The 11,598-nt window shown below is 36.7% G+C and overlaps 1 protein-coding gene and 1 pseudogene across 1 annotated transcript; one reads left to right on the top strand and one right to left on the bottom strand.

Moving 5' to 3' along the window:
- On the top strand, nt 1–2,736 carry LOC132628405 (receptor-like protein EIX2). The gene has a single exon (XM_060344187.1). The coding sequence runs from the start codon at nt 1–3 to the stop codon at nt 2,734–2,736; it is 2,736 nt and encodes a 911-aa protein (XP_060200170.1).
- Nucleotides 2,737–3,412: 676 nt separating this feature from the next.
- On the bottom strand, nt 3,413–6,740 carry LOC132628404 (mRNA-decapping enzyme-like protein; annotated as a pseudogene).
- Nucleotides 6,741–11,598: the final 4,858 nt, after the last annotated feature.

The raw sequence follows: 11,598 nt of genomic DNA, 5'->3' as shown, positions 1-11,598 counted from the left end.
ATGAAAGTGTTAGCAATAACACTATGGGTTCTCTTGTTTTTTATTTTGACAAACACCAAGTTTGTTATTTGTGTAGGCATTTGCAGAGAAACTGAGCAACGAGCGTTGGAGTGCTTGAAGAAAGAAGTACATGATCCCTTGGGTCTTCTCTCTTCTTGGGTTGTTGGAAAAGATTGTTGCGAATGGGAAGGGGTCGTGTGTAACAATCTGACTCGTCACGTGATTGAGCTACACATAATTAGTGATTGGGGAGGTTGGGTAGTTTCGAGAAAGTTGTTTCGTTCGACATATCCAAGGATCAATAGCCTTGAGTGTCTGCCAAGTCTTTTGAGTCTTCAGCACTTGGAGATGCGTTATGTGGATCTCAGCAATGCAACTAATTGGCTACAGGTCATTAACATGCTTCCTTCTCTTGTTGATCTTAGTTTATCCAATTGTAAACTTAATCATATACAACCTCTACTTCATCACAATTTTTCTTCACTTGAAACCCTCGATCTTTTTGGGAACAACTTTAATTCTTCTGTTCCCAATTGGGTTTTCAACCTCGCCAGTCTCGCTTCTCTTAATTTGAGTCATAGTAGTTTTACTGGCCCGTTTCCTGACGATCCAGTTAACTTGACTTCTCTCACATCCTTCAGGGCTTCTGATAACTCTTTCGATTGTCTTTTACCCAGATGGTTATTTGATCTAAGTAATCTTGAATATATTAATCTCAGAGGGAGTGGACTTGAAGGTGCAATACCGAGTAAAAGGGAAAACATGACAAAACTTAAATCTCTCATTCTTTCGAATAATATGCTTTCTGGAAAGTTACCAAATGTAATTGGAAAGTTAAAGAAATTAGAATATCTTGATCTCTCAGATAATCTATTTGATGGGGAAGTATCTGAATTATTCAACGGTAGGAGTAATTTCTTTAAAGCAGAAATGGGAAATAGTTCTTCTCTGAGTCATTTGTGTCTAGACAACAATAATCTCACTGGAACTCTTCCAAAAAGTCTTGGTCAACTTTCAGTGCTAGAAGACTTTTCCATCAATCACAATAGGTTGGAAGGTGTTGTAACAGAAAGTCATTTCTCTGAATTAACCCAATTGCGGGTATTTGTTGCATCTGGAAATAATCTAACTTTAAAAGTGAGTGAAAATTGGATTCCACCTTTTCAAGCCACGTACATGGAAATAGGCGGCTGGAATATAGGCCCTCTGTTTCCCATGTGGCTTCGAACTCAGAAGATGATAACGCGAGTTGACATATCAGATGGTGGAATACAAGGTGAGGTTCCAACTTGGTTTTGGAACTTGTCTTCTCAAATCAAACTTCTCAATCTTTCTCACAACCAATTTGTTGGTGAGGTTCCAATCATCTCAACACCTTCTTCGTCAGTTGGAAATGGAGATGGTGATTGGTTAATATACTTGGGTTCCAACAAATTTAGTGGGCCACTACCGTTAATTTCAACCAATGTAACTGAGCTAGATCTCTCGAACAATTCTTTTTCAAAAGGTTTATCTAACTTTTTGTGTGAAGCAAAAAATGGACCTTATAAATTGGAAATCTTAAACCTCGGGCGAAACTATTTATCAGAAGAAATTCCTAATTGTTGGATGAATTGGCCAAGTTTGAGAGTTTTAATCTTGAGGGACAATAACTTGATTGGAGGCATACCAAGATCCATGAAGGTTTTGAGTGATCTGCGATCCTTGGACTTCCGAAGAAATAGACTTAATGGTCCATTTCCTTCATCCTTGAACTGCACAGAACTGTATAAAATAGATTTAGCTGAGAATGAGTTTGTTGGAAAATTACCTTCTTGGTTGGGATTGAGGTTTCCAACCTTGATAGTCCTTATCCTTCGGTCCAATAAATTCGATGGTGAATTGCCTCAAGAACTTTGTCACCTCAAAGATCTTCAGATCTTAGACCTTGCAAACAATACATTCATTGGAATCATACCAAGGTGTATTAGCAATTTCAGTGCAATGGTCAAAGGAAAAACGGAACTGGAAGATTATAAGTTACATTATTCCACTTCTTTTGAAGATCTGATGGAGAGCGTAATACTGATTACTAAAGGCAACATGTATTATTCCAAAGATTTTGGAGATCCGATAGAGAGCGCAATGGTGATGACTAAAGGCAACATGTATCAGTATGACACCATTTTGATGTTGTTTACAAGTATGGATATGTCTAGCAATTATCTTTCTGGACATATTCCTATAAGTCTAACACGTCTTAAAGGATTAAGATCATTTAATTTTTCCAAAAATAACCTAACTGGTGGGATTCCAAATGGTATTGGCGACATGAAAACATTGGAATCTGTTGATCTTTCAGAAAATCAACTTTATGGTCAAATCCCACAAAGCTTTTCGAGTTTGTTCACTTTGAGCTACTTGAATCTATCTGATAACAATTTATCAGGTATGATACCATTGAGCACTCAACTTCAAAGCTTTGATCCCACTAGTTTTCAAGGAAACAATCTTTGCGGGCTTCCACTCTTGGTGAACTGCAGTCCAGGTGGTAAAACTCCAAATCTTGAGTATGAAGAAGATGAGAATGACAAAGATGAAGTGGATTGGTTCTATATTTCAATGGCAATAGGATTTGCACTAAGCTTTTGGGGTGTATGTGGTTCATTGCTTTTTAAGAGATCATGGAGACATGCTTATTTTCGTTTCTTAGACCGTAGCTGGGAAACGTTGCTTGCAAAGGCTCCGATATGTTGAGAGATATGACTAAGTATTCTACTATTCTCAAAAATTAGTTATTTGCTTAAACTTCTCTTCAATAAATAATGTACAACTTTTTTATTATGTTGTTTCATTTTGTGTTACTGTTAAGGAGCTTTTGTAATACAATATCAGGTTTTTCAAGTTAATAGAATTAGCAAGAATCGGGGTAATCAATGACTTGATTAGCTTAACAAGAAGTTCAATAAGTTTGAAATAACAAATTCTTATCATTTAATTTTCAGAATTAAGCCAACGGATTCAATGATTTCCCTCGGTCTCCCTCTCTACAGATATTTTGAAACAAAATAATTTTTTAGATTTAAGATTTTCTTAGAGTATTATAGATTCGCCAATATTCGTCCTGGTTGATTTGGATTCATCCTGTCCAGCTAATCAACTAGCTACACCAACAAAACTTCAACCGAACCCTCCAATATTTAGTTTCTAACTATTTGCAGACTCCATAACTAGTTTGCAGTACTACAAAGAAAATGCTTCAGAAAGGAAAGCAAGAAATTGAAGTCCATATAACCTTGGCAAGTCCCTATTAACTTTGTCCCTGAATCTCAGACTCGCTATTAGTTTTTTACCCATTGTCTAGACTAGTATTTTCCTGTGATCTTATTTGGCAAACTTATATTTTTCCAGCCAACTTCTAATAACTCTCCTACAAAATCTTTGAGTTTTGGTTGGTGACAAGGTACCTCTTTTCCAAGAAAATGTGATGACAATTTAACTACTTGGCATATCATAAGTCAAGGTATTTATGGGTATTTTCACTTTCTTAATTAGGTGAAAAGTTGAACAAAATGTCAATGAACTAATGATAACTGATGGAAAAGCATCCGGACTAGGTGACAAATAAAAAATTAGGTCCTATAGGAATGACTCTCTCTCTCTCTCTCTCTTCTTTACTTGAATACTCTTAGTAACGTTCAGTCGATCATAATGTGGAGTTCTTTTTTTCTTTCTTTTTAAATACACACCCTCAGCACCTCTGTGCTTTCCATATATATTTTCATTATTAGATCCAGTGCAATTGATTGCAAATTTCTAAAACATTAGAGCCATAAAAAAGTTCACATAGCAAAGTAACTGCCGAATTCAAAAAGCTTACTTGAACAAGCATCACAAGTGCCTCACGCACTTTATCTCGGTTAATAACAGGTCCGTTGTTTGGGGTAGGCGTGAGAGATGGAGGCGGATTGGGAGGAGGAAATGGTTGAAGCAAAGAAGCTCCGTAAAGGCGTTGTAGATTCCCAGGGGGATGAAGTGGAGGAGCAGTAGGCACAGATGAAGAAACATGTGGTATCAGTGGAGAACAGGAAGGAGGAGGACCAAAGAATGATGATGGCTTCACTAGATTTGAACACCTTTTGGTATCTGGCTCAGGAGAATCAACAAGGGTAGGAATCAAAGTGGAAGATGTAGAAAGAGAAGGAGATGGTGCAGAAGAGGGAGGTACAGCAACAGGAGGAAGAGGAGGAGGTAGGACTACTGCAAATGCGTCTTACGACTGTCCCTGAACTGCAGCATTTGGACCACTCCTAATTCTCATAGCATTATGCAAAATGAGATGCTAAAAATTTCAGTCACGTTAACAATGTGTGTAACAAGAACATCATGCAAACAAAATTTTCATCTCTAACATGGTACTAGTCTAGAAGTATATCCAGTTAAATTACTTATATGATCCCGATATAGAAAGATGGAATAATCCATCGAATGAGTCGGATATTACTTCTTTGAAATAGCACAGAATTTCAGTTGGTCCCCAATGGATTACGTAACGTTTTGAAATATCACATGAGAATTCTTAAAAGTACCATATGGTTAATTAACATATTGTATGCATATTGTACAAAGATGTCACTAATGCTTTTGCAGGACTGCCTGTTATAAGAATTAATAATCCCAAAGTCAAGGCTAATGACAGAAAGTACTTGGATCTTCCAAAGGAACTCACATATGGATTAGACATTATTTTCTGTAAGATAAACACTGCATAACAGCCACATTATATGTGTGTGTGGTGTGGGGTGGGGGGGGGGGGGGGAGGGAGGAAAGGGCATACACTGAAGATATTCACAAAGGAACGATCATCTGGGGCAGTTTAAAGGCCCATTCAACACTACTTACACTTCACTAAAAGCATACTTTCACCTCAAATACCAACATTATCCTGCTCACCTCAGGTGATACTATGATAACTTTCTTATTCACATTCCGCTGTCAAAATCATTCTGCTCACTTAGATTTTATCATATTTATGAGCATCTACTATAATTTTTAACAGTATTTCTAACTCAACTGTTCGACCCCTGAAAACTCAAACAGTATCTCATTGACCAGGTTCTTTAGGATCACATCGATTTAAATTTATTATGCTTTCTCGCAGTCACACTGCAGTTCAAGATTCTAGCAAACAGAGGGAAGACCAAAAAAATTTTAAGTGCCAAGCTAAACTACTATATCTGAGACGTAAATCAACGCCAAACTGTTTATAACTAAAATACATTAACATTCGAAGAGAATCTATCATTTTTAACAATAAACATATTTTGATCTTTATAAATATGAACTGAAATACCTCTTGTTTGATGGTAATTTGAACTTGGTAGGCACCTTAGAATAAGCACTCAGAATCCTGTTCCGCTTGAGATTTGCATTCAGAGGACAGTTTAGTCATAATCACTGATCTCATTGACAATATTCATGGATTTGTGCATATGCAGTGGTTCCTTGGGTGGTATTTGTGCAATTGTAGTAACTTATTGGTCATCCGCCCCCCGACCCCTTCTTTTTTGCCCATAAATCGTCTTTGTCTTTGAGACTAATATTCTGTTTGAGCTTTGTGAAATGCTCAGTTTTACCTTATTGGAATGAAATTCCAATTCAAAAGAAAATGAACCACAGAAAAAGGCTACTATGCAGCATCTTTCCCCTAGAGTTCGAGAGGAAATTCACATCTGATCTTATCGGAGAGCGACATCTACATACTCCTTTTTAACCACCGTCTCTTTTACCGCGTACATGAATAGATTGACCTTGATGGAGGAATCTGGAAAGCGAATACTAATCGCATTTCCTTCCTCCAAAATAAGCACCCCCAGTCAACCTGCTCATACCTGTCATGCTCAAATAACACTCTTTCCCCTACTCTCCCCCATGTTGGCTTCTAATTTCAAATAGTTCTCTGGGACTAGGAAAAAAGTTGACTTAATAGTGAATACAATTAATTTTCAGGCTTCCTTTCCAGATTTAATCTGTAAAGTAGCATCAGAAGTCTTTGGATTTGGATGAAGAATGTTGCATGTAGTTGAGGAAATGGAAGTCTTTTGTCATGTTTCCTTGTCACTTAGTAACTAGAAATGCGTTTATGATTTTTTATGCATCATTAATCTGTAATTTACCACGGATAGAAGTTAAACCCTCACTGATGTAATTTGCATAGAAGTTTTTGACAGTTTCAGTTTCTGTTGTGTAACCAGCTGGAGAGCTTGTTCTAAGCTATTTTATTGACTACTATGTGACAGTCACGTTCTGTAGACTATAGATATTACGCCTCCCACTTAAACTTGAATGCTCTCGCTGTTAAATAGCTTGTTCTTACTGGTTGCTAAAGCAATCAGATATACCCATCTTTACTTGTTTAATTGTCTTTGTATGCAATGTTTAGTCTTTTTGCTGTGCTAAATCTACTAAACGGTATTGGCAGCCTCGGAGCATGAAAAGTTTTCAAGGTTGAAAATCACTGCAGCAACACTTTCTGAACTTTCTGCTGCACCTGAATTACTGGAAAGCACAGGAGGTCTGGCTGATTGCAGGTAGAGATTAGCTCCTCTTTTGTCTGTTCTCCTTTTTTTTTTCATATGAGAAAGAAAGGTTGTGGCCTAGCTTCTAATACCTCTTTGTACTATTTATAAAACTTCTCTGACAGCCATTTGTTGAATATCTGGTTCCCTGTGTAGACAATTTACTGGTGAAGCCTCAATCATTTTTTGTCTAATTAAGCCATTGCGTAGACAGCTTGTTGCTGAAAGTCTAGCTCTAAGGACTGACTTTAGTCTACCTCTTTTCCCCTGGAGTACAAATTTTTTGTTTAAACCATTGCACTGCTGATTTCATGAATTGATAAAACCTTATACTTCCAATGATGAGATTGTCTTCTATATGAGAAATAAACAATGACAGCAGAACAGTGAATCTAAGAAAGGAAGACAAGAGCTTTTTGGCCTCTTATAGGTCTTGTCATGCATGCTCCTTTTGAGACCTAGTTGATTCTCATAAATTGGGACAGAGTACTATTTACCTTTTTTTTTTAAGCTGAGGGAGTCTTATTTCCCTTATAAGAAAAGGGTTGAATTTTGAGTAGTTCTGTCAGAGTGTCAGTATACCATTTGAGATTTCTGGAGAATGATTTTATGAAAGATTTATTTATTCTCCTCATTACATTCCTTGTGGTCTGGCCCTTCCCCGGACCCCGCGCATAGCGGGAGCTTAGTGCACCGAGCTGCCCTTTTTTATTACATTGCTTAGTCCAAGTGTCAATGACAAATTATGACTAGGGAAACATGTATGCATCTTCTGTAGAATTCTTTCTTTGGAGTAGGGGACTGTATGTCAGATCCCATTTGCATTTGTATATGTAGGATTTTGTTTTGCCTGTCTTTTGTTATAGAGAGCAGATAATTACTTCTGAAGAATCGGCTGATTGATCAGCTGGTTCAGATAGAGAGCAGATAATTACTTCTGAAGAATCGGGTGATTGATCAGCTGGTTCAGAGGTTTAGATAATCAAAGCGTTTTTTGTACATTGCTTTCTTTCTCCTTCATTCTGCAGCTTCGTGTGAATTTTAGATGCATGTTACGTTTAAATATTTTGAGTAGTTAATTGTTTATATTTTTTCCTTATAAATATCTTCATAATGTCTTGGTGTCTATAATATAATGGACATCTTTGTGTATATCATTATCCCTTGTCATAATGGCTTGGTTAGGTCATTTTGCTTTGGCAATTAATGTTGTAAAAGAGAGTAGAATGGAAATTTAATTTGACCTATTAGGCTATTACTTGGTTACAGATTAGCTGGTCCATCCGTTTTATGCACATCTTTAACCTGTAATGGTGTTCCATGCTACTAGTGAACATGGAGTTGTTTGGTTGGACCAAATTAGCTCTTCAGGCTTTCTTTTGAGCACCGACGTACCTCAATTTGAGCTCCTTAAGGTATCTGTGCCTTTTAGTTTCTTGTTTGACCAACATGTGCTTTTAATACTTCAGGAATTAGCTGATCATACTGTAGAGGTGAACGATCAGCATGAGACTCAAGATGGAACGTTCACTTTTTTCGATTCAACTAGTGGCAAGTTGCATATATATCAGGTGTGTAAATAACTCTATCCCATCTGTTAGCCTTGCTCGTGGTTCCTAACATCACGCCAATAATAGTATAATTCTGTAGAAGTTTGAAATACAAGTATTTGCTTAAATGTAACGTGAAGACTTTTTAGTATAGTCTAAACTCGATCAATATCGCCACGAGCTACCTATGTAAATATATTCATCACAGATCTCATACATTAAGATGTTCAAAATAACCAACTACATATGGATGAGCCTGTAAAATACAACAAGATTACTAAACCTGGCCTTACCATGAGATCTCTTCAGGAACAGTTGTGAAGTTTGGTTTTAGTGGAGCCAGTTGTTACAGTAGTACACGCATGTTCGAATAGTTCACCCTATATTTTCATACATGAAAAATTTATTAGATGGATGAAGGGGTCATACCATGTCTCGTGGGTGATGAATATGAGAATTTCCGATCACTTATTTTCATCAGAAAAAAAAGGAAAAGAAAAAAGTATCTCTGACCACTGTGATTTCAACATTTCAGACCTATTTCGTAACTAAAGTTTTCCTCTTTCACTGCTTGCTGATTTAAGCTTGAGTGGCCCATTACTTTTGTTTTAAGCCAATATTTATAGTCATATTGTCAACTGCATTTGCTTGTTAATTATCTGCAGTTAAATCTTTCTCCATTTATTTACTTGTGCAATTAATTACTTAAAATGCAGGTTGCCAGCGTGACATTTGATCTGCTTTCGTTGTTGGTTCTAGGATCATACTTGATTACACTTTTCAGTTTTCTTTTTATCACCACCAGGGTATGTCTTCTGATTTACAATCCTGATTCCCTTATTTTGGTTTACAAATTCTATCGTTCCCAAACACTACCAATTTATACCAAACTGAGACTAAAACGTCCTTGATTTGTCTACCAATCAAAATATAGTGAACTCATCTAACCAATCCGATGGTATTGTTTGACAAGGTCTTGACGATCTTATTAGTCTATTCTGTCATCCCCCATCACGGAAAGTAAAAATCGCTTGATTCCTCAAACAGTATATTTCTGCATCAAGCACTTGTGAATCAAGAAGCAGGCATCACTTTTTGTAAACTTAAGGAAGCTCATCTTAGCCAAGTTGTTTCCTATTGATCAATGGTTCAATGTGTCGTAGTCTAAACGTTTAGCACTTGATGGAAAACTTCCACATATTTGCCTTCGGTTGGTATCCCGTAGTCATTTTTTTACTGAGATAAGAATGTAATTCTTACAGCCGGCCTTTCTCATATAATTATGAGTTCTAAACTTGTAATCGAGCTGATGCAAGGCATCAATTTTGGCGGATCGAGTGTATTTATGTTCCGAGAAAGATGCAGGAATTCTGTTTTGTTAGAGAATCTTTTCAAATACTAATAAGTTCATGTTAGAGTTCACTTACAAAAGTAGATTATTTGTAGTAATTGTCTTGCTTTCAAATGGCTCCTTCCTTATCGAAACAGCAAAACAAGTAAACAGGTGAACTAGTTTGTCCCATACCTTAATACAATCCCAACTCAATATTATATTACTACGATGTCATGCCAATGTATTTATTGGAAATTGAAGTTAAGTCTTTTGATTACGGGGGTGACAACCGAGGATTTTAACCAAGAAACTACACTGGGATAGCTCAGAGGAATCACAATGAAAACATACTCGCCCTGTTATAGCAGGGCAACCAACCCCTTTCAACATCTCTCATAATGCATTCCACCCTTAGCTGCAACTCATACGTTGGTTCTTCAATAACGGGGACTTTGAGAGCAGAGTATGGTTGACTAAAAAAATAAATAAAAGTGTGACACAGATTTTTACGTGGGAACCACCCCGCTGGCAATAAAACCATGACCTACCTTTACTCGTTAACAAATTCTACAAATAGAATTTGGGGATGATTTCATCATGATACAACCCATAAATATATAATGCAACATGATGACCCAAATATAACATTGCAAGATTTAAATAAAAATAAAAAATAAAAAAAGGGTTTGTAATCTCTGCTCGTACACCAACAACAACAACATACTCGGTAGAATCTCACAATACGAGGTCTGGGGAGGGTAGAGTGTACGCAAACCTTACCCCCACCTTGAAAGATAGCGAGGCTGTTTTCAAAGACCCTTGGCTCAAGAAAGCACAAGACAAAAGGTCAGATGAAGCATTCTAAAATGAAAGGAGTAGTAGCTACCATAGATAAATTAGATAATCGAAGTGCAAGACCCAACAAATATATGCAGAGATGAAATGACAATACATGAATGAGCAAAACTACAATTAGTAGGATGAGAGAAAATGTGAGACTACCTCCTTCTATCCTAATCTGGGTCTTTCACAACCTTCTATCTAAGATCATGTCCTTGGTAAGCTAAAAACGTGTCATGTCCTGTCTAATCCCTCTCCCCAATACTTCTTTGGCCTACCTCTATCTCTCTTGAAACCTTCTAAAGCCAACTTGTCACACCTCCGCACTGGGGCATCTATATCTCTCCTCTTCACATGCCCAAACCATCTCAACCTCGCTTCCCGCATATTATCCTCCACCGATGCCACTCCCACCTTGTCCTGGATATCTTCATTCCTAATCCTATCCCTCCTAGTGTGCTCACACATCCACCGCAGCATTCGCATTTCCGCGACTTTCATCTTCTGAATGTGAGAGTTCTTGACTGACCAACACTCTGCCCCGTACAACAAAATCGGTCTAATCTCTGCTCGTACACAACTAATTAAAAATTAACTAAACACAAGACGCCATAATCCTAACAGATATGAGTTTTCCATTTCCATTTTCTTTTCCTACTAAAAATTCTACCCTTTTCTAATCCCTTTATCAGTCTCCAAAAAATCTGTCAATATTCACCATAAACAAAGTCTCCAATCCTTGGATTCCCATTTCCATTACATGGCAATTGTTTTTAACAATATACACAATTATACACATGGATACAGATTTATACAATATATATAGACTTGTATATCAAATATTTAAAATATATCCCCATAGTATAAATGTGTATAAACAAGGATAATACACTTTTACAAGAGAAAATACCTTTTAGTCACCATTACACCTCAATTTCAACATTAAATTCTCCATATTAAGTGAGAAATCCACCAAATACCTGTAAACAATGCATCAATATTGTATAATAATGTATAAGAGGTTTTTATATACCAATATACACTATTGTGTAATATTATACTAATGAATCCTATCAATGGAGCTTCACAGGTTCTTCTTCTTCCTCGAGCCTTTTCTAAAATTTAACTCAAATTCTGCTCGAAATCACTTCAAATTACTATAAGTTTTCAACTCCTCTTGATGTTTCCAATTAATAGGAACAACAACCAATGGTGTTTCCAAGCAAACCCAATAATATTTATTTCAAAATTAATCTCAAATTTCATATCAGTGAACATTCCATCGAAGTCAAGCAAAATCTTCGTTCTTATACTGATA

Source organism: Lycium barbarum, chromosome 2 (assembly GCF_019175385.1).
Source record: "Lycium barbarum isolate Lr01 chromosome 2, ASM1917538v2, whole genome shotgun sequence".
Taxonomy (NCBI): domain Eukaryota; kingdom Viridiplantae; phylum Streptophyta; class Magnoliopsida; order Solanales; family Solanaceae; genus Lycium; species Lycium barbarum.
This window is presented reverse-complemented; position numbering and strand designations above follow the sequence as displayed.